We start from the raw sequence: 24,047 nt of genomic DNA, 5'->3' as shown, positions 1-24,047 counted from the left end.
GGTTCGATTCCAGGCTGTATCACAACCGGCCGTGATTGGGAGTCCCATAGGGCGGGGCACAATTTGCCCAGCGTCGTCCGGGTTAGAGTTTGGCCGGGGTAGGCCGTTATTGTAAATAAGAATTTGTTCCTAACTGACGACTAGTTAAATAAATGCTAAATAAACATTTTAAAAATGTCATACCGATGGAACAAATGATGAAATGATCAAACAAAGTAGTAGGCCTAAGCTGTATATGGCTGAGCACAGACGAAGTGTTGTCCAATGCTCCATGTTTGCTAGTTAATAATTGACACACTGCGTGCTGAAAATGGCATTCATTATAACTTCACAGTTTCAAAATCATTAGTCATTTAAATTACACAATGTATTGTAATAGTTTATTAAACCATGGATTTCCAGATACTGTATAAATATACAAAATTATTGTTCCTTTTGGTAACTCAAATGTACAGATTTTAAGAAATATTAAATGGGAATTTAATTAATTTTTGAGATTCCAAACTTCAAAAGTTAATCTGAAAAGTCAACTAATATTGTACATCTTGAGGTAACATATTGGATTACTAACCATAGGTTGTGTTTTAGAAAATAAATTGTGAAGTCGAAATGTACTATGTTACGGTGAATCTGTCCTGGCCAAACTCAAAATGTAACATAAAATATATTGATACTCCCTTGATTATTAATTGGATGGTCAATCATAAATCCCCTATAAAACATCCAGCGCATTAACAGTATCACTGACACATGGTCATCACTGTACAAAAGCTTGCTTGTCTTATAATTCAAGTATAACATTAAGGGAATATTTTGTTGTTGAAAAGTTCAATAGGTTCCTATACTGTTAACTATTTGGTCGCATTCCACTGATTCCGCTCCAGACATTACCACGAGTCTGTCCTCCCCAATGAAGGTGCCTCCAACCTTTCTGTGCGTCACCAATGGATGTAGATCAGGGTTCTCCAACTCTGTTCCTAGAGAGCTAGCCTCCTGTAGGTTTTTACTCCAACCCCAGTTTTAACTAACTTGACTCAGTTTATCAACTAACAACTGTGCTAGATTAGGGTTGGATCGAAAACCTACAGGACGGTAGCTCTCGAGAAACAGGGTTGGAGAGTTCTGATGTAGAAGCTGCCCTGTCATTGGCAAATCGAACTGCAGCATGTACAGTGTAAAATGACAAGTTTTCCATGTCTTTGTCAGCCTTCCCAAAGAAAGAGCCTTGACTGAGAGAATCTATGACCGTGGTGTTGCAGCTCGCTAGCAGCACCGTGACACCCACCTCCTTATAGTCTTTAAGGATCCCTTTGAAGGTTTGCATTCCTGTTGAGTCTATGAAGGGCATGGCAGAGCAGTCTAGGATGATCGTATGTAAGTCAAATTCTCTGGAACCCAGCCCTACCTTTACCTCTCCATTAGTCTTGTCGGCTCTCCCAGCCTCCTTCGCTGCCAGTGTTTCCCCTTTTTTCTCTGCTTTCCTCCTCCTGGTCATCTCCAGGAAGGGTGCCAAGCCCACGGCTTTGTACAGGGACTTCAGGAAGAAGTCATTGTTTGCATAGTACAGCGGGGCCTGGAAACGGAATATCTTTACTTTAGGGAGAGACATGAGGTTTTCATACTCCTCCATATCCTCGTAGTGGGCAGTGTCATGGATCTGTCCCAGCAGAGAAACCTTGGGCTTCTGGGTCTGGACGATGATACAGAGCATAGAGAAAACTACCCCAACCACCAGCCCCATCTCCACACTGATCAGAGCTGAGGCACTCATCGTCACCATCCAGACAACTGCGTCCATCTTACTGATGCGCCACTTACTGGGCACGTCTCTGAATTTACGGAGCGCACCCCTCAGGCTGACGATGATGATACAGGCCAGGACGCACTTCTGGAGGGAGTAAAAGAGGGGGGCAAAGAAGAGTAGGACCAGGAGAACGACGAAGGCACTCACAATGCTGGAGACCTGAGTCTGGCAGCCCGTGGAGTCTTTCACCATAGTCTTAGCCAGGGCAGCGCTGGTGGTAAAACAGTGGAAGAAAGAAGGGATGATGTTACAGAAAGCAATGGCCATCATCTCCTGGTTGGGGCGAACGGTGTAGCCGTTCTTCTTGGCAAACATCTCCGAGAGGGAAACCGTGAAGGCAAAGCTGATCACAGCCAGTGGGATGGCGTCGAAGGCCACCCTGGGCATCAACCCAAAACTGGGCACCTTAGGGGGGATGAAGCCTGTGGGGATAGCCCCAGAGACATTGGAGTCATACCGTCTATGAAAGTCTCCAAAGTGGGACGCCAGTGTGGCGATCGCCACCACCACCAGCTCTGTGGGCAGGGGGATCTTAAGACGGTCCTTGAAGCGCTCTTGGAGCTCCTTCCCCGCCACCAGGACGGAGATGCAGATGGCACTGGTGATCAGGTCACAGTAGTTGGTATTCTGGATGTTGCTTAAGATGTTGATCCAGGTGACCACCACTGTTCCATAGCCCTGGTGGCGAGGGATCTTGAGCCCCAGGAGGTACTTGGCTTGGACGGTGAGGATGGTGAACGAGGCGCCAGTGGCGAAGCCGTCCAGCATGGGGGCAGAGAGATAGACGGAGACAAAGCCCAGTCTAAACACAGCCATCAATACCTGGAAGGAGACAACCATTTTTATCAGATAGTTCATTTAATCTATTTTGAAGGTCAATAAATTCAGCACAGTCATCTTTGATGTACAGATGTAGGATCTTCATTTGATCACTCGTTTACTGGCGAAAACTTTCCTGTACAGCAGGAAATTCAAACTTGTACCGTATTCAAGGCTTAAAAAGGCTTCTAAAGTTCATAATTTCCACTTAAAAATGTCAGACGTGATTTGCCCTAATGATAAATGTATCAACACCTACAATAAATTCCCATGAATTATAATCTACATAATTTCCTGTTGCTGCAGGATTTATTTTCTGCTGTAGAAATATGGTTCATATTAAGATCCTACATCTGTAGGGGATCTACAATGTTTATGACATCAGTGTTTAATTAAGTAAAATAATTTCAGGAGTAATTGTTACATCTTTTTCACAAAATCTTCAAAGCAGTTTTGAGAGTGATGAATCAGAGTGGTTGAGTTGAAAATGTACCTGGTAAATCCCAACCAAAAATGTCATGGCTGCTGCGATACTGATGGCATAACATTCTTTCCCACATTCCATGCCGAAGGCCCCCATGGTCAGGTTGACGGCTGAGCTGTCTGACTCAACTGTCACATTCAAGATTCCATCTGCTTTGGTGTCATCCAAATCGAACCCTGCCATATACACCTCTCTGTCCACCACTTGGCCCACCATAAGGCTCATCAGACTGAATATGCCCACAGACACGTGCCTGGAGGTCCCCATGAAGAAGTAGATGATGTTGGCGAAGAAGGAAGTGTAGAGGCCATAGATGGGGTCTACTCCTGCCAGCAGACAGTAGGCGATGGCCTGAGGGACCAGGATGATGCCTATGACGAGGCCCGACATTAGATCACCCCAGATATACTCTTTCAGCTTGTACCTGGGCAGCCAGAGCACCACAGGGAATAATCCAGTCAGGGTTGTCTTGACCCTGGGCATGGAGCAGGACAGGCTACGGCTCAGCTTGGTCTTCAGGATGGCCATGGGCTCTTTCCGCTTCCTGACCCTCCTCTCCAGGTGGGGAACTTCTGTGACCTTGGCTTCCTCCATGGCCTCTGGAAGGGGTAGGTTGTGGTGGTGGTCTTGGTGTGGCGCTTAACCGTGCTCCTGGAATGAATCAGACAGAGAACCTTCACTCATCATGATACTCTTTGATTATTAGATAGTGTTTCCTCCCTGAAAGAAAACAATGATTAAACACAGCAACTTCCAAGCTAGCATTGGAATTCAAGGGGTGTTACATCACTCACATAGTCTGCTAGTTAAACTTTGATGGGTAGTGTAGATCGATGAAATTGTGATTTAGTGAAAATAGCTTCACGGTATGGATAACATGAATAGATTGAAAAGCAATAAACATGTCATTATATATGAGAGATAAGTTAGACTATTCTCATAGAGCCTGCTGTTGATGTGCTCCCACATCCAGTTCAATATTGCACAGCTATGTTCAGCACAGTGGCAATGGAAAAACTTACCCAAGGACCATATCTGTCAACCCATCTCAGATTGCCCCTCAATCCAAAGACAAACACAGACAATGTATTGACAGTCCATATACAGTGCCATGAATAAATATTTTTCCACTTTCTGATTTTCTGGACTTTGACAAGGCCGTTCCAAAACGTTAAATGTGTTGCTTTTCAGACATTCTGATGTAGTCTAGCTTGTGTGTTTTGTATCAATGTCTTGCAGCATGACCCAGCTGCGCTTTAGTTTCAGCCCACTGACGGATGGCATGACATTGTCCTTTAGAATTCTCTGATACAGAGCAGAATTCATGGTTCCTTCAATGGTGGCAAGTCGTCCAGGTCCTGAGGCAGCAAAGCATCCCCAAATTAAATAAATTAAATACGTATCAAAATGTTGTGTTTGTTGTTCATTCAGGTTCCCTTTATCTAATATTAGTCGGTTTTTTTAAAAGATGACAACGTTCAGTGTAAAAATATGCAAAAATAGAGAAAATCTGAAAGGGGAAAATACATTTTCACGGCACTATATGTATTTTTGCATTTGCTTATTTTAATGTGTGATTATATTACTTTGTATCCTGCTGATTAGCTTGTGTATGTAAAGTGACTGGGTGTCTTGAAAAGGGTTCAAAATAAAATATGTTATTATAATAATAATGATTATCATATAAAACCCCAATATATCTTAAATGGGACCTAACCGGAAAGTATCAAAGCATGCCTCTAATGATATCAGTGAAAAAAACAAAAAATGACTCCATTTCCCGCTGTGGACAGTCTGAACATCCCTAGATTGAGATGAATGGGTAATACAGACATTCACCATAGAGCCGTTCATGTCTCATCATGTCTTCAGAAGCACTAAACGATGCAGTATATGATAACTAGGATGATAATCCCTTACAGTAGCACAGAAGATCAAGTCATCATTGTGTCTCATCCTAACCTCATTACAACTGTCTAATGGGCTTTGATTCCTGCTTTTACTCTGTGTTGCCAAAGTCAACACCCACCCCCCATGTACAGCAATAACTGCACTAAGGGGACTCAAATAGTAAGAGATATTTAAGGTAAAAAATCTCATTGGTAGACACTCCAGATTTGAACACTATTTTTAACACTCTCTCCTCTAAATGATATTTTATACCTGTATTAAAACATCTAAATGCATGATATGGCATGCATACTGTAGGTTACAAAGTTAGGCTACTTGTTCTTTTAGCAACGTTCAGGCTGAGGTAAAACAATAACTCACCCACACTGTGTTCTGCCAACCCAAAGAGGAATGCAAACTGGGTGTCTTAGTTTTATAGTCAGGTACATGTATCTTCAGGTATACCTGAAAATAATCACCGCTATCTGTACTGTCCCTCACACTTAAAGCCAACGTGTCACACGCTCGCTCGCTCTCTCTCTCTCTACTTTTGTCTCCCCCGTCTCCACTGTCTCTCTGGCAGTGTCATACATGCACCTCGCTCACTTCCCCCTGAGGAGACTGACAAACCGGTTTCTGTGGCAAATTTATGTTGGATGAGAATGAAGATAAGGGCAACCCTTTGCCTTACACTGATCATTATCATGGGGAGGGGGGCACTGTCTCATTGAGTCAAGATCAGGGCAATAGGGTAACATAAGTCAATCGTTTACTGGCTGGTGTGGCTTATCTTCTACAGTGTTACTATTCAGACTTAACCTGAGATCTGGTTGTCCAACTGAAATTGAAGAAGGGTCACAAATTGCAAAAGCCAAACTGTTCACATAGTTCCAGTTGATACCATAGCCTGGTATGGATGCCTTACCACAGATTGGGGCTTCATTCACTATTGCCTGGACACCAGGTTACCGATCCCTGCTCTCAGTTTATCAATGTATTGCATTCATTTACATAATATATGTGACAAATATGGAAATGAAAAAACAAATGCACATGCTTTTCAGAACCAGACTTTTTTAATTAGACAGAATGTCCTGTTTCCAGAAGCTACCAAGTCAGTTGCTGAATGCCTTCAACTGAAATGTGTCTTCCGCATTTAACCCAACCACACTGAATCAGAAAGGTGCGCTTACTTAGTAAGGCCTGTATTCACGTACATTATTTTTTACTTCTGCTTTGCATATTAGTCATCATTGATGGACTACTAAAATATGTGTTGTGTTTCTGGTTTCTAGCTATGTCAAAGACTTAGTGCAGTCAAAATTCAGTTGTTCCTTTGTTTTGTATCATATTGTACAACAGCTGAGGAAACTAATGCTGTAAAAGTGTGAACAAATTTGATCAGTGTTATTTCCTGACAGTTGCTGGTTGAAAATTAAATCTACAAAGGACCTTCTAATCAGCAGGTTTGCATGGGCGGGAGTTTCTGCTTGCCTGGTGACATCACCAGGGGGTAAATTGGTTAATAGACCAAAAACAAAGAGAGTTCCGAACCTCTTTGCCAATAACAGCTAGTTTTCAGTTTTCCCCTCCCAACTCAGACTACTCCCAGACAGTCCTAGCAAAATCCTTTATTGCGGAATATATTTTTAGCAAAAAGCTATTTTTGTCTATGTTGTTTGTTTACATTTGTTATTATTACATACAACACATACTGTATAACACAACACAAAAAACTCAATGAAACAGGCACTATAGAAAACATTCAAATGTGTCTGGTTTATGTTTGATTTTGTAATGTCTAATGGGATGTAGCTAGATATTTCAGTCCTCTAGTTTGTTATTGAGGGCGGATATGAGGATTTCCAATTGATGGCTAAATTTTTTTCTCTCCAGCAATTCGATATCTGTGACCAATGGTTCCCCCCAAATTCTTCCTTTAGATCTGATTCCCGTTTTTTCCTTTTAGGTTCTGAACCACCAGGTAGAGTTTCAAACAACCCTTGAAAAACTTGGCAATCAACTTTTTTGGCGTAGCAGCCTCTTTCAGTATTTTTTCTATGGAAGATGCCTTAGGTTCATCCAGATTCCGTTGAAGCAAGTTAATACTTGTTTATTTAAGAGGTGTTGACAAGCAGAATGTACCGAGCTGTCTGTTTAAAATACTTGCACACAGCTCGGACACCCATGCATACCCCACAAGACATGCCACCAGAGGTCTCTTCACAGTCCACAAGTCCAGAATGGACTATGGGAGGCGCACAGTACTACATAGAGCCATGACTACATGGAACTCTATTCCACGTAGAATCAGATTTAAAAAACTGGTAAAAATACACCTTATGGAACAATGGAGACAGTGAAGTAACACACACAAAGGTACAGACACATGCATATGCACACATTGTGATATTGTTGTATGGTGGTATCAAACATTTTGTATTATAGATACACTACCGGTCAAACATTTTAGAACACCTACTCATTCAAGTATTTCGTTTTTTAAAAACTATTTTCTACATTGTATAATAATAGTGAAGACATCAAAACTATGAAATAACACATATGGAATCATATAGTAACCAAAAAAGTGTTAAACAAATCAAAATATATTTGAGATTTGAGATTCTTCAAATAGCCACCCTTTGCCTTGATGACAGCTTTGCACACTCTTGACAGTCTCTCAACCAGCTTCACCTGGAATGCTTTTCCAACAGTCTTGAAGGAGTTCCCAGATATGCTGGGCACTTGTTGGCTGCTTTTCCTTCACTCTGCGGTCCAACATAAAAAAAATGTATTTCCCCTTTATTTAACCAGGTAGGCCAGTTGAGAAAAAGTTCTCATTTACAACTGCGACCTGGCCAAGATAAAGCAAAGCAGTGCGACATAAACAACACAGATTTATATATGGGATAAACAAACATACAGTCAATAACACAATAGAAAAATATGTATACTGTGTGTGCAAATGAAGTAAGGAGGTAAGGCAATAAATAGGCCAATAGTGGCAAAGTAATTACAATTTAGCAATCTACACTGGAGTGATTTATGTGCTGATGAGGATGTGCAAGTAGAAATACTGGTGTGCAAAAGAGCAGAAAAACAAAAACAAATATGGGGATGAGGTAGCTAGTTGGTTGGATGGGCTATTTACAAATGGGCTGTGTACAGCTGCAGCGATCGGTAAGCTGCTCTGACAGCTGGCATTTAAAGTTAGTGAGGGAGATATAGGTCTCCAACTTCATTGATTTTTGCAATTCGTTCCAGTCATTGGCAGCAAATAACTGGAAGGAAAGGCGGCCAAAGGGGGTGTTGGCTTTGGGGATGACAAGTGAAATATACCTACTGGAGCGTTTACTACGGGTGGGTGCTGCTATTGTAACCAGTGAGCTGTGATAAGGTGGAGCCTTACCTAGCAAAGACTTGTAGATGACCTGGAGCCAGTGGGTTTGGCGACGAATATGACTGAATCCAATTCGCTGAGTAGAGTGTTGGAGGCTATTTTGTAAATGACATCGCCGAAGTCAAGGATCGGTAGGACGGTCAGTTTTACGAGGGTATGTTTGGCAGCACGAGTGAAGGAGGCTTAGTTGCGAAAAAGGAAGTCAATTCTAGATTTAACTTTGGATTGGAGATGCTTAATGTGAGTCTGGAAGGAGAGTTTACAGTCTAGCCAGACACCTAGGTATTTATAGTTGTCCACATATTCTAAGTCAGAACCGTCCAGAGTAGTGATGCTAGTCGGGCGGGTGGGTGTGGGCAGAGATCGGGTGAAGAGCATGCATTTTGTTTTACTAGCATTTAAGAGCAGTTGGAGGCCACGGAAGGAGTGTTGTATGGCGTTGAAGCTTGTTTGGAAGTTTGTTAAAACAGTGTCCAAAGAAGGGCCAGATGTATACAGAATGGGGTCATCTGCATAGAGGTGGATAAAACAATCACCCGGCAGCAAGAGCGACATCATTGATATATACAGAGAAAAGAGTCAGCCCGAGAATTGAACCCTGTGGCACCCCCATAGAGACTGCCAGGGGTCCGGACAACAGGCCCTCTGATTTAACACTCTGAACTCTATCTGGGAACTAGTTAGTTAAGCAGGCGAGGCAGTCATTAGAGAAACTAAGACTGTTGAGTCTGCCGATAAGAATACTGTGATTGACAGTGTCAAGCCTTGGCTAGGTCGAAGAAGGCGGCTGCACAGTACTGTCTTTTATTGATGGCGGATATGATATTGTTTCGGACCCTGAGCGTGGCTGAGGTGCACCTGTGACCAGCTCGGGAACCAGATTGCATAGCGGAGACGGTATGGTGGGATTCGAACTGATCTTTGTTTGATTTGAACGGATTGATCTTTGTTAACTTGGCTTTCAAAGACTTTAGAAAGGCAGGGCAGGATGGATATAGGTCTGTAACAGTTTGGGTCTAGAGTGTCTCCCCCTTTGAAGAGGGGCATGACCACGGCCACTTTCCAATCTTTAGGAATCTCAGACGATACGAAAGAGAGGTTGAACAGACTAGTAATAGGGGTTGCAACAATGGCAGCAGATACTTTTAGGAAGAGAGGGTCCAGATTGTCTAGCCCAGCTGATATGTAGGGATCCAGATGTTTCAGCTCTTTCAGGACATCAGCTGTCTGGATATGGGTGATGGAGAAGCGGGGGGGGATAACCAGGTGGAAAGCATGGCCAGCTGTAGAGGAATGCTTCTTGAAATTCTCGATTATCGTGGATTTATCAGTGGTGACAGTGTTTCCTAGTCTAAGTGCAGTGGGAGGCTGGGAGGAGGTACTCTTATTCTCCATGGACTTTACGGTGTCAGGGTGTTTTTGTGCTGGTCAAGGGCAGTCAAGTCTGGAGTGAACCAAGGGTTATATCTGTTCTTAATTCATTTTTTTTATGAAAGGGGCATGCTTATTTAAGATGGTGAGGAAAGCACTTTTAAAGAAGAACCAGGCATCCTCTACTGACGGGATGAGGTCAATATCCTTCCACGATACCCGGGCCAGGTCGATTAAAAGGGGCTGCTCGCAGAAGTGTTTTAGGGAGCGTTTGACGGTAATGAGGGGTGGTTGTTTGACCGCGGACCCATAACCGATGCAGGCAATGAGGCAGTGATCACTGAGATCCTGGTTGAAAACAGCAGAGGTGAATTTAGAGGGCAAGTTAGTCAGGATGATATCTATGAGGGTGCCCATGTTTACGGATTTGGGGTTGTACCTGGTAGGTTCCTTGATAATTTGTGTGAGATTGAGGGCATCTAGCTTAGATTGTAGGACGGCCGGGGTGTTAAGCATATCCCAATTTAGGTCACCTAGCAGTACGAACATCTGACGATGGATGGGGGGCTATCAATTCACATATGGTGTCCAGGGTACAGCTGGGAACTGAGGGGGATCTATAACAAGCGACAACAGTAAGGGACTTATTTCTAGAGAGATGGATCTTTAAAAGTAGAAGCTCAAATTGTTTGGGCATAGACCTGGATAGTATGACAGAACTCTGCAGGCTATCTATACAGTAGATTGTAATTCCACCCCCTTCAGCAGTTCTGTCTTGACGGAAAATGTTGTAATTTGGGATGGAAATGTTCTATTTTTTGGTTTCCTTCCTAAGCCTCATCCCAAACCATCTCAGTTTGGTTGAGGTCGGGGGATTGTGGAGGCCAGGTCATCTGATGCAGCACTCCAACACTCTCCTTCTTGGTAAAATAGCCCTTACACAGCCTGGAGGTGTTTCTCTTGTTGAGAAACAAATGATAGTCCCTCTAAGCCCAAACCAGATGGGATGGCGTATCGCTGCAGGATGCTGTGGTAGCCATGCTGGTAAAGTGGACCTTGAATTCTAAATAAATCACCAACAGTGTCACTAGAAAAGCACCAACAAACCATAACACCTCCTCCTCCATGCTTTACGGTGGTAAATACACATGCGGAGATCATCCGTTCACACACAAAAACACACAAATCTCCAATATAGACTCCAGACCAAAGGACAAATTTCCACCGGTCTAATGTCCATTGCTTGTGTTTCTTGGCCAAAGCAAGTATCTTCTTCTTATTGGTGTCCTTTAGTTGTGGCTTCTTTGCAGCAATTCAACCATGAAGTCCTGATTCACACAGTCTCCTCTGAACAGTTGATGTTGAGACGCGTCTGTTACTTGAACTCTGTGAAGCATTTATTTGGGCTGTGAATTCTGAGGCTGGTAACTCTAATGAACTTATCCTCTGCAGCAGAGGTAACTCTGGGTCTTCCATTCCTGTGGCGGTCCTCATGAGAGCCAGTCATCATAGCGCTGATGGTTTTTGCGACTGCACTTGAAGAAACTTTCAAAGTTCTTGAAATGTTACGTATTGACTGACCTTTATGTCTTAAAGTAATGATGGAATGTTGTTTCTCTTTGCTTATTTGAGCTGTTCTTGCCATAATGTGGACTTGGTCTTTTACTTAATAAGGCTGTCTTCTGTATACCACCCCACCTTGTCACAACACAACTGATTGGCTTTATTGCATTAAGAAGGGGAAAAAATCCACAAATGAACTTTTAACAAGGCACACCTGTTAATTGAAATGCATTCCAGGTGACGACCTCATGAAGATGGTTGAGAGAATGCCAAGATTGTGTCATCAAGGTAAAGTGTGGCTATTTGAAGAATCTCAAATATATATATTTTTTTGATTTGTTGAACACTTTTTTTGGTTACTACATGTTTCCATATGTTATTTCATAGTTTTGATGTCTTCACTATTATTCTACAAGGTTGAAAATAGTCAAAATAAAGAAAAACCCTTGAGTGAGTAGGTGTGTCTAAACTTTTGACCGGTATGTAGTAGTGTAAGGATGTTTATATGATGTACTGTTTCATCTTTTGTTTTATATATAATGTAAGTGTTTTAATATGTTTGGACCCCAGGAAGAATGGGAATCCCTAATAAGTACAAATATAAATACAAATAAGATTTCTGAGTTGTAAGAACGTAAAGAAATCGGCCTTGGACAATCCAAATCTTTCTTGTAATTGAATGAATGACAATAGAGATCCTTCATAGGACACATGTTCAAAATGAATGATGCCACTTTGGAACCAGGACTTAAGGGTGTTATCATTAAATGCTGGAGGGAAGGTAGGGTTATTCCAAATAGGGGTGCTTGGTGATATTGGTTCTTTCTACCTCATGAATTTATGTACATTTTCACAAATATAAATGGAATTGAGAGTCATTGGATTGTCTGTTTTTTCCTTCAGTGCCTTGGTCCCGTAGTAGTAACAATTGCTTTGTGTGGCTGTGTTTCATAGTGAATGGCACTAATGTTGGTGGGCTGAAGAAGTGGCATTCAACAGACCCCTCTCCAACAGAGTAACGGGCTTCAGTAGAGTAATGGTACTAAATTACTGTAATCTGTAAAGGGAGGGGTCGCTCATTGTTGTTTAAGTGTAACAATGTGCAACACAATACAGTTCATCATCAGTTTATATACAATGCATTCCAGACTGAATATACCTCTTGAAGAACCTGTATCTGTGAAAAACATGCAGAGAGGAATACACCATGCTGCTGAAACATTTACCTTTCAAGTTAATATTGAAATGAGGACGTTATTATAAAACACATAAATAAATAAGGCAATACCTTGTTTTGTAAATGTGTAAGTATGTACTGTAGAAGGCGCACTATACGTAACAGATCTGAGAGGATTAAAGCTCTGTCTCTGCAAATACATCAGAGTCGGGGTGTTCTCTGATGTACTATTCATTCTCAGTCTAGACATGTATCTGTTTTAGCTACAAAGCCCCTCTGCAGGGGTCCATCTGTGGCTGCACAGAGACAGAGCCAACATTGTGAACAAGGAAAGGAGACTCACCCTGACATAAGGAATGTGAAGGCTTGTGAGAGGACACAGTAGCCATGCCTCCTCTTCTGAGATCTTCACTGTGCGCACACCCACAGGCCTGATTCCGTACAACCGGATGGAGCAAAGCATGATGGGAATAGCAGCCTCATTCTCATCCAGGCACCACTCATCTAATCCTCCAATCACAGAGCGAGAGAGGAGGGGACAGGGGATGGGTTGTGTGGGATGGGTTGTTACCATGGAGACAGAGGCATCCATTCACTGATGGGACTGAGAGTCTGTGTGAGGGGGTGGAGGGAATGAACAGTCTCTCTCGAAGTAACAGAATGATCATGAACTGTGTTGTACGTGTTATATAGCTTGCCAAATATATAATGCTTTCTCTAGGACATTGTCACATCACTAGCACTGTTACTTTGTAAAATGTGTCACTGTCAAGTGCTTTATTATCTCCCCGGGTAGCCTACCTCAGCAACAATATGTAGGTGTTCTATTCTATTGTTGGGTTCTTTTTGCAGTACTGGCTATACAGAGAGGATTTTTGTTATGCCAGTTCATTCTTACATACATGGAACATCTTGTGTAAGTAAGGTTGCAAAATTCTGGGCTTTTAATAAATTCCCTGGTTTTCCAGAAATCCTGGTTGAAGGTTAACGGATTTCCTGCTTATTCCCTGCTGATTCCGGCAATCATACAGCCGGTATTTTGGCAAAAGTTTTTGAACGTACCCAGAATTTTTGCAACCCCAGGTGTGAGAGTAATTAAAGGTCCTTTACACATTAACTTCCTTTGAAGAGAGTAAACTGTTTTTTGTATCAACATGTAAATGTTTGAATAGGATTAGTTAGCGAGCTTGGAAAAGTGACCTATTGGTAACCATCTCATCCATCTGAACATCCAGGTTTACAGCAGATACACTTTTGACCTTGAGATCCACTCTAACTAATACCCCTTACATACCAAGATGTTTAGCCACAAACTTTACCATGCCGCCAACTTTTCGCTGCCTTTTCTATATATCTGAAAGATATTGCCGGTAAACAAAGCCTGTAGTCTACTTTTATTTCCAGCAACGAAGGTAGTCATGAATGCGATAGAATTCTGCCTATGGCTTAGAATGAGTAGAATCAGAGCTTAGCTTGAGCAGCAATGTTGAACATTCCCCCTTTGATCCTGACAAGACGGATGGTTTCAAAATAATAAGAGCAATATGTAGTTGCAAAACATACTTTGGCTTGCTTAAAATTACATTTTCTAAAAGGCAATTTGTGTCATGAAAAAGTAAGCTTTGTTTCCAGATCAAAGTTCCCCAGTCATTGTTGTCTAGTTATTGTTGTTGTAAAGTCCTTTGGGTTATATTGTAACCATAGAATAATGTGTTTTTACATCTAGGTCTGGCTATAATGCTGAGTCACACTAAGTTCACTATAAAGTCCATACGTTTTTTGTTTCTTAATCGGTCACCAATTACTTTCTGTTTTTGTCTTTTTAGGACGGGGGGCGAACAGTTGTTGAGGGAAAAATAATGCATACCATACAGATTTGAGGTACCATAAAGATACAAATAAATCCCTAATCATTGCATAATCATCACTCTTCCTCATGCGTGTGGTAGCACTAATGATGGTGGATAAATAAGATAGTTTACTCGGGCTGTTTACCATAGAAAAAATGATCTGTGTAAGTGGGCGTTCCCTCTAGTGTGTCAGCATGCTCTCCTCATGAGCTCACGGTTCCTACAGAATATCTGGCATGCTCAAGCGAGGAAGGGAACAGCTTGCTCTGGGCAACTGTGTGCCCGCAGATTATCCATTATATTGACCAGATACTCAAGTGGCCGCTTGAACAATTATTCAAAAATGGAAGGCGATGGGAGGAGGCAAGATCAGGTGGGTCATTCTAGCGTGTGTGAACAACAGGCACTACTCCTGTATGAAGTGTTTTTTCTTAAAGTTTCTGGGACTTATATCAGTACACTCGTAACAACCTAAGCATCAAGAAAAGTATAATAAATCAAATAAGCGATCAGAAAAAATGTGGGTTAAGGTTGAGTGTCTTGCTTTTTCTTTTGTCTCTGTTAGGCCAAATTAAAAATACCATGTGCCACTAGAGGGAACAATCTCCTATCTTGAGTTCTCACCATGCCACAATCACCACTGTTGAATAGTACAGAAAGGAAGTTAGAAAAGGCAAAGGAAACTGCATGGCAATGAAACCAGCCTGTTCTCATAGACTAGACATAACATAGTAAATGTAAATCGAGGACACTCAAATTAATATGACACATACATTTCATATAGTATGTTTTCATTTGTGAATGTTCATCATACATCTTGTATGATATGTTACAAATTACAATAACATACAAATATGTTATACATTTCAGGTTAATAGGCAGTTGGTCGGGGTGGATGGTAGCGTGTTAACGTGAATGTCTAAGCAAACCCAAAGTTTGCGTGATAAAATGTCATCACAGACAACATTACAATTTTAGCTAATTAGCAATTTTGCAACTACTTAGCATGATAGCTAACCCTCTAACCCCAACCTTAACCCTTTGACCTAACTCCTAACCCTAACCTTAACCTTAACCCTGACCTTAACCCTAGCCCTAACCTTAATGCTTAACCCTAACTCCTAGCCTAGCTAACATTAGACACATAGCTACACATTTGCTGCATATCATATGTTTTGCAAATTCGTAACACATCATACAAATCATAACAATTTGAGTGTGCCAGATTTACATTTACTGTGTTACATCTACCCCTGAGTCCAGGTTGATGCAACAGGTATTTGTGAATGTTTACTTTATCTATTCATTCTCATGAAATAACTACAGTATTTCTCAGTGGGTGATCATGGTTTAAATATAGCTTTTTATACAATGGGTGGGTCTAATCCTGAATGCTGATAGGTGAAAAGCACATTCCAGCTGGTGTCTATTCCACAAGTTACATCCGGCTAAATCTATGATGTTAAAATGCATATTTACTCTGTTCCATCTGACTGCGTTATCCACTGTCTCATCAGTGGCACAGCGGTCTAAGGCACTGCATCTCAGTGCTTGAGGTGTCACTACAGACACCCTGGTTCAAATCCAGGCTGTATCAGAACGGGCTGTGATTGGTAGTCCCATCGGGCGGTGCACAATTGGCCCAGTGTCGTCCAGCTTTGGCCGGTGTAGGCTGCCATTGTAAATAATAATTTGTTCTTAACTGACTTGCCTAGTTAAATAAAGGTACAATTAAAAAATCAGCCCAGGCAGGGAAGTTAAGAACTTGTCAATGCCATGATTACTGTATATATGTGATAACCTTTGTATGCTTGCAATGACTGAAAAGTACTGGGTAAATGGAGATGTACTGCTTTAGTTCTCAGGCTGAGAATGGTCTGAACCTGCTGATTGTCACCCAGGCTCAAGGCCGAGATAGCAGAGTGAGAAACCACAGTCTAGACATGTTTTACTCATCTTAGATACTTTGTATCCAAAGTTAAGGTATGATTGAGGGTAGGTTGTTCACACCACTAGTATAAGGAGCTTTGTCTCCTGTTTCGCCACACAGATCTTTACTATAGACTACTGAGGTATTCTGTATGTGAATCTCTGTCTGCAATTGCATTTTATTACTAAGGGGTTTTATACCAAGGTTCTGTGTCTGTCTATCTGGAAGACTGATTGTTGAAGGAAACTTACATCACCCCATGCAAAGGACCACCCAACAGGAGAAAACAGTTCCTGAATAACTAGCTTGATAAGCCTATTGCAACTCAGCTATTCTGTTAATACACAAAGTCACATTTTGTGTGGGCCATATTCACATGGGGACTTTCCGGGTAAAGGCTTTGAAGGCTCACACAAAGAATTACATATTAGAACTAACTTGATAATTTAATAGGATATCTGTGGTCTCATGATTCAGGAGTTGAGGCCGTTGAGCTGGTGTGAGAGAGAACTGACTTACAGAACTGTCCTAGACTGGACCTAGTCTGGACCTAGCTGGACCTAGTGTGGACCTTGTCTGGACCTAGTGTGGACCTAGTCTGGACCTGTCTGGACCTAGTGTGGACCTAGTCTGGACCTAGCTGGACCTAGTGTGGACCTAGCTGGACCTATTCTGGACCTAGTCTGGACCTAGCTGGACCCAGTCTGGACCTAGACGGGACCTAGTCTGGACCTAGCTGGACCTAGTGTGGACCTAGTGTGGACCTAGCTGGACCTTGTCTGGACCTAGTCTGAATCTAGTCTGGTCCTAGCTGGACCTAGTGTGGACCTAGTTAGACCTAGTCTGAACCTAGCTGTACCTAGTGTGGACAGAGCTGGACCTAGTGTAGACCTAGCTGTACCTAGTGTGGACCTAGTCTGGACCTAGCATTACCCAGTGTGGACCTAACTGGACCTGGACCAGTGGAGTCTCTGTCTGCCAGTATTCACAGTTCACAGACTACAGGAGAACAACTGAGCAGGTAAATCCACTTATATTATTAACTATGGCTCTTACAAAGAGGTTCTGTGAGGAGAAGCTTTAATTAGCAATCTGGCGTCTAAGGGACTGGTGAGTGGGACCATCTGGACCAGTGGAATACAAAACAACAACACAATAGACTCAAAACAAACTAGCTACACTGTTATTAAAAAGGCCAGCTCTTTGAAACTACTTAGCATGTTAGCTTATCCTTACCTTAACCCTTTAACCTAACTCCTAATCCTAACAATAACCCTAAACTTAAATCTTTAACCTAACACTTAACCCTAAAGTTAACCCTTTAACATAATTCCTAACCTTAACCATAACCATAACCATAACCTTAACCTCTAACCCTAAGCCCTAGCCTTGCTAAACATTACGTTTAACCACCTCGCCACCGAGCTACAAATTGTAGTTTGTTACATATCATACATTTTTCAAATTCAAAACATATTGTAAGAAATTGCCGTTAGTGACATATTGCGCTAATTGAAATTCATATCATATGAATTGTAATTCGTAAGATATCATACAAGATTTATGATGGACAGTCACAAGTGAATACATACCATATGAAATGTAACATATCACACTATTTTGAGTGTCTCGGATTTAAATGTATTATGTTACATCTACCCCTGAGTCCAGTTTTATGCAACAGGTGTTTGTGAATGTTTACTATATCTATATACAGTGTCTTCAGAAAGTATTCATATCCCTTGACTTATTCCACATTTTGTTGTGTTACAGCATGTATTCAAAATTGATCAAATATTTTTTTCCACCCATCTACACAAAATAGCCCATAATAACTGTAAAAATATATTTTTTGAAAAGTTTACTGAAAAATAAATACAGAAATGTATCATGTACATAAGTAGTTACCGCTGAGTCAATACATTTTAAAATCACATTTGGCAGCAATTACAGCTGAAAGTCTTTCTGGGTACGTCTCTAATAGCTTTGCACACTTGTCCTGGTTTGTACAATATTCACACATTATTATTTTAAAAATTCTTGAAGCTCTGTCAAGTTGGTTGCTGATCATTGCTAGACAGCCATTTTCAAGCCGTGCCGTAGATTTGAAAGCTGATTAAGTCAAAACTGTACCTTGGCCACTCAGGAACATTCAATTTCATCTTGGTAAGCAACTCCAGTGTATATATTGGCCTTGTGTTTTAGGTTATTGTCCTGCTGAAAGGTGAATTTGTCTCCCAGTGTCTGTTGGAAAGCAGACTGAACCAGGATTTCCTCTTGGAGTTTGCCAGTGCTTGACGCTATTCTGTTTCTTTTGATCATAAAAAACATAGTCCTTGCCGATGACAAACACACCCATAACATGACGCAGCCACCACCATGCTTGGATATGAAGAGTGGTACTCAGTGACGTGTTGCGTTGGATTTGTCCCAAACATAACACTTTGTATTTAGGACATAAAGTGCCTACGGAAATATTCAGACCCCTTGACTTTTTCCACATTTTGTTACGCTGCAGCCTTATTCTAAAATTGATTTAAAAAATAAATAAATCAGCAACACAGAATACCCCATAATAACAAAGCAAAAACAGGTTATTAGAAATTTTTGCAAATGTATTAAAGATAAAAAAATATATAAATACATTATTTACGTAAGTATTCTGACCCTTTGCTATGAGACTCAAAATTGAGTTCAGGTGCATCCTGTTTCCAATGATCACCCTTGAAATGTTTCTGCAACTTAAGTTCCTTCGGCATACACATCATGGACAAACTGAAATGGTCCACCCACACAGACAGTGTGGTCAAGAAGGCGCAATAGCGCCTCTTCAACCTCAGGAGGCTGAAGAAATGTGGCTTGTCACCTAAAACCCTCACAACAGACACACAATTGAGAGCATCCTGTCGAGCTGTGTCACCGCCTGGTACGGCAATTGCACTGCCCTCAACCGCAAGGCTCTCCAGAGGGTGGTGCGGTCTGCATAATGCATCACCGGGGGGCAAACTACCTGCCCTCCAGGACACACCTACAGTACCCGATGTCACAGGAAGGCCAAAAAGATCATCAAGCACAACAACCACCTGAGCCACTGCCTGTTCACCCCGCTACCATCCAGAAGATGAGGTCAGTACAAGTGCATCAAAGCTGGGACCGAGAGACTGAAAAACTGCTTCTATCTCAAGGTCATCAGACTGTTAAATAAATTTATAAATCTTCTCCAGGATCGGTGGGTCCCCTGCGGGATGGTTGAGCTAATCTAGGTTAATGAGATTAGCATGAGGTTGTAAGTAACAACAAAATTTCCCAGGACATAGGCATATCTGATATTGGCAGAAAGCTTAAATTCTTGTTAATCTAACTGCACTGTCCTATTTACAGTAGCTATTATAGTGAAATAATACCATGCTATTGTTTGAGGAGAGTACACTGTTTTGAACATGAAAAGTTATTAATAAACAGATTAGGCACATTTGGGCAGTCTCGATTCAAAGTTCTGAATATAAATGCAATGGTTTTTTGGATCAGTCTAAAACGTTGCACATACACAGCTGCCACCTAGTGCACAAAATCCAAATAGCACCTGGGCTGGAATAGTACAGTATAGCCTTTCTCTTGCATTTCAAAGACGGTACAATTCTTTTTATTTATTATTTTACCAGATCTAATGTGTTATATTCTCCTACACTCCTTTCACCTTTCCACAAACTTCAAAGTGTTTCTTTTCAAATGGTATCAATAAACTACATAGCCTTGCTTCAGGGCCTGACCTATAGGCAGTTAGATTTGGGAATTCCATTTTAGGCAAGAATTGAAAAAAAAAGGGTCCGATCCTTAACTAATTTTAATGCCAACATAGAACATAGACCCATATATATTATTTATTTATTATATATTAGACTAAAATCATTAGCCACTTTAATAAATGGATCTCTAGTTACTTTTATAAAAAGCCACTTTAATAATGTTTACATAAAGTTGATCTCTGAAGTTTTCAAGTTTACAATTCCTGACATTTAAAAAGTAAAAAGTCCCTGTCTTAGGTCAGTTAGGATCACCAGTTTATTTTAAGAATGTGAAATATCAGAATAATAGTAGAGAGAATGATTTTTTTCAGTGTTTATTCCCAGTGGGTCAGAAGTTTATATACACACAATTGGTATTTGGTAGCATTGCCTTTAAATTGTTTACATTGGTTGCAAACATTTCAGGTAGCCTTCCACAAGCTTCCCACAATAAGTTGGTTGAATTTTGGCCCATTCCTCCTGACAGAGCTGGTGTAACTGAGTCAGGTCTGTAGGCTTCCTTGAGCACACATGCTTTATCAGTTCTGCTCACACATTTTCTATAGGTCTGAGGTCAGGGCTTTGTGATGGCCACTCCAATATCTTGACTTTGTTGTCCTTAGGCCATTTTGCCACAACTTTGGAAGTATACTTGTGGTCATTGTCCATTTGGAGGACCCATTTGCGACCAAGCTTTAACTTCCTGACTGATGTCTTGAGATGTTGCTTCAATATATCCATATAATTTTCCTTCCCCATGACGCCATCTATTTTGTGAAGTGCACCAGTCCCTGCTGCAGCAAAGCACCACCACAACATGATGATGCCACCCCCATGCTTCACGGTTGGGATGGTGTTCATCGGCTGGCAAGCCTCCTCCTTTTCCTCCAAACATAACAATGGTCATTATGGCCAAGCAGTCCCATTTTTCTTTCATCACACCAGAGGACATTTCTCCAAAAAGTACGATCTTTGTCCCCATGTGCAGTTGCAAACCGTAGTCTGGCGTTTTTATGGCGGTTTTGAGGTAGTGGCTTCTTCCTTGCTGAGCGGCCTTTCAGGTTATGTCGATATAGGACTCGTTTTTACTGTGGATATAGATACTTTTTTACCTGTTTCCTCCAGCATCTTCACAAGGTCGTTTGCTGTTGTTCTGGGATTGATTTTCACTTTTTGCACCGAAGTACGTTCATCTCTAGGAGACAGAACGCGTCTCCTTCCTGAGCGGTATGATGGCTGCGTGATCCCATGGTGTTTATACTTGCATACTATTGTTTGTACAGATGAACGTGGTACCTCCAGGCATTTGAAAATTCAAGGATGAACCAGACTTGAGGAGGTCTCCAATTTTTCTTTTGATTTTACCATGATGTCAAGCAAAGAGGCACTGAGTTTGAAGGTAGGCCTTGAAATACATCCACAGGTACACCTCCAATTGACTCAAATTATGTCAATTAGCCTATCAGAAGCTTCTAAAGCAATGACATAATTTTGGGGAATTCTCCAAGCTGTTTAAAGACACGGTCAACTTAGTGTATGTAATCTTCTGACCCACTGGAATTGTGATACAGTGAATTATAAGTGAAATAATCTGTCTGTAAACAATTGTTGGAAAAATGACTTGTGTCATGCACAACGTATATGTCCTAACCGACTTGCCAAAACTATAGTTTGATTAAAAATACATTTGTGGAGTAGTTGAATAACGAGTTTTAATGACTCCAACCGAAGTATATGTAAACTTCCGACTTCAACTGTACGTCCACACACACATAACATATGCACACATGCATACTGACTACACACACGCACTTTCACATGCGCTGCTACTACTGTCTATGATCTATTCTGTTGCCTAGTGACTTTACCCCTTTTTAAAATTGTTTTTATTTCATGTTTATTTAACCCCTACGTGTGTGTACATAGCTACCTCAATTACCTTGAACCCTGCACACTGTCTCGGTACTCCTTGTATACTGTATAGCCACTCTATTTTTACTCGTTATTGTTATTCACTGTGTATTTATTCCTTGTGTCACTGTTTCTATTATTACACTGAACAGCTGAAGGAAGAATGTGTTGGTCCCATGTTTCATATTCAACCTAATATTAGGTAGGTGTACCACTGTTTGGTGTACTCAGTGTATTATTCATGTCCAGATAGAATTGGGTGAATTTGCTGAACTAAAACTATATTGCGAACAAAAATATAAACGCAACATGTAAAGTGTTGGTCCCATGTTTCATAAGTTGAAATAAAAGATCACAGACTTTTGCCATAAGCACAAAAACTTATTTCTCAAAAAATTGAAAAATTACTTGTGTCATGCTCAAAGTAGATGTCCTAACCGACTTGCCAAAACTATAGTTTGTTAACAAAACATTTGTGGAGTGGTTGAAAAACTAGTTTTAATGACTCCATCCTAAGTGTATGTAAACTTCTGACGTCAACTGTATCTTACGTAACTCATCTCATATGTGTATACTGTGTTTTATACCATCTACTGCATCTTGCCTATGCTGCTCGGCCATTGCTCATCTATGTATTTTTATGTACATATTCTTATTCCATCCCTTTACATTTGTGTGTATTAGGTAGTTGTTGTGCAATTATTAGATTGCTTCTTAGACATTACTGCACTGTTGGAACTAGAAACACAAGCATTTCGCTACACTCGCATTAACATCTGCTAACCATGTGTATGTGAACAGTACAATTTGATTTGATTTAGCATGACACCTCCACCCCTGAAAAGACTGGAATGCCACCACAGGCCTCCTACATTGCCTGGAAATGGCCATATGTTCAATGGGGTTTGCGATCATACACCTTCCACCCCATATGTAACATGGTTATATTGTTGATTCCCCTTGTCACTTTATTGTTAAGCCAATGGGTTTTTGGTTTTATTTTTGCCTTCACCTACTCAACATGGCAGCTTATTGGCTGGTTTGCGTAGCTTTCTTACAAGTGAGGATGTTTCAGTTAAAATCATCACAGTGACCTACCTCCACCTGCTTTTTTCAATTTTTACTAACAACATGCCACTGACTTGACTGAAATGATTGCAACACTCATCAAAGAGCTGCAGTTAGTTTCAGATGGATGTACACAGAGAGCTAATATTAATAATATGCATGTCAATCTCTCCTGGCTGAAAGTGGAGGAGAGATTGATTTCATCACTATTTTGAAATCTGTGAATGTATTGTAATGTTTTACATTTGTATAAACTGCCTTAATTTTGCTGGACTCCAGGAAGAGTAGCTCTTGCGTTGGCAGCAGCTAATGGTGATCAATTTCTGGAAGCTTGCTTCAGATCTCGGGTATTTTATGTATACCAGGAATCTAGTTTCTTATGGCAAATGTTTTTTTGTTTTTAGGGGTGCGACTGCATCTAGGATATTGCGCTAGGTAAAATTGAGTTCCTCAGTTAGGTGGTTAACTGATTTTTGTACTCTGAGACTTTTGATTTAACCAAGGATCATCAAAAGCCGTGCTATAAATTCTCGGATAACCCAAAGATTCCTAGATGCCCTTTCAGACTCCCTCTACCTACCCCAAAATCAGTTAACCACCTAACTGAGGAACTCAATTTAAACTTGCACAATACCCTAGATGCAGTCGCACCCTGAACAACAAATAACATTTGTCATAAGAAACTCGCTCCCTGGTATACAGAAAATACCTGAGCTCTGAAGCAAGCTTCCAGAAAATTGTAACAGAAATGGCGCCACACCAAACTGGAAGTCTTCTGACTAGCTTGGAAAGACAGTACTGTGCAGTTTCGAAGAGCCCTCACTGCTGCTCGATCATCCTATTTTTCCAACTTAATTGAGGAAAATAAGAACAATCCAAAATGTATTTTTGATACTGTCGCAAAGCTAACTAAAAAGCAGCATTCCCCAAGAGAGGATGGCTTTCACTTCAGCAGTGATACATTCATGAACTTCTTTGAAGGAAAGATCATG

The 24,047-nt window shown here is 41.1% G+C and overlaps 1 protein-coding gene across 2 annotated transcripts; it reads right to left on the bottom strand.

The window, feature by feature from the left end:
• Positions 1–372: 372 nt before the first annotated feature.
• On the bottom strand, positions 373–12,951 carry LOC118391452 (sulfate anion transporter 1-like). Of its 2 annotated transcripts, none has more exons than XM_035782870.1 (3): positions 12,855–12,951; positions 3,117–3,758; positions 373–2,626 (listed from the first exon to the last, which is right to left on the bottom strand). In XM_035782870.1, the coding sequence occupies exons 2-3, from the start codon at positions 3,699–3,701 to the stop codon at positions 1,064–1,066; spliced, it is 2,148 nt and encodes a 715-aa protein (XP_035638763.1). In that variant the 5' UTR covers positions 3,702–3,758; positions 12,855–12,951; the 3' UTR covers positions 373–1,063. The 2 variants fall into 2 exon arrangements, with proteins under 2 accessions (XP_035638763.1, XP_035638762.1); XM_035782869.2 differs by lacking the exon at positions 12,855–12,951 and adding an exon at positions 5,379–5,607.
• Positions 12,952–24,047: the final 11,096 nt, after the last annotated feature.

The sequence above is a fragment of the Oncorhynchus keta genome, chromosome 12 (assembly GCF_023373465.1).
Source record: "Oncorhynchus keta strain PuntledgeMale-10-30-2019 chromosome 12, Oket_V2, whole genome shotgun sequence".
In the NCBI taxonomy this organism is placed as follows: Eukaryota; Metazoa; Chordata; class Actinopteri; order Salmoniformes; family Salmonidae; genus Oncorhynchus; species Oncorhynchus keta.
Note: the sequence above shows the minus strand (reverse complement) of the source record. Positions and strands in the feature narration are given on the sequence as shown.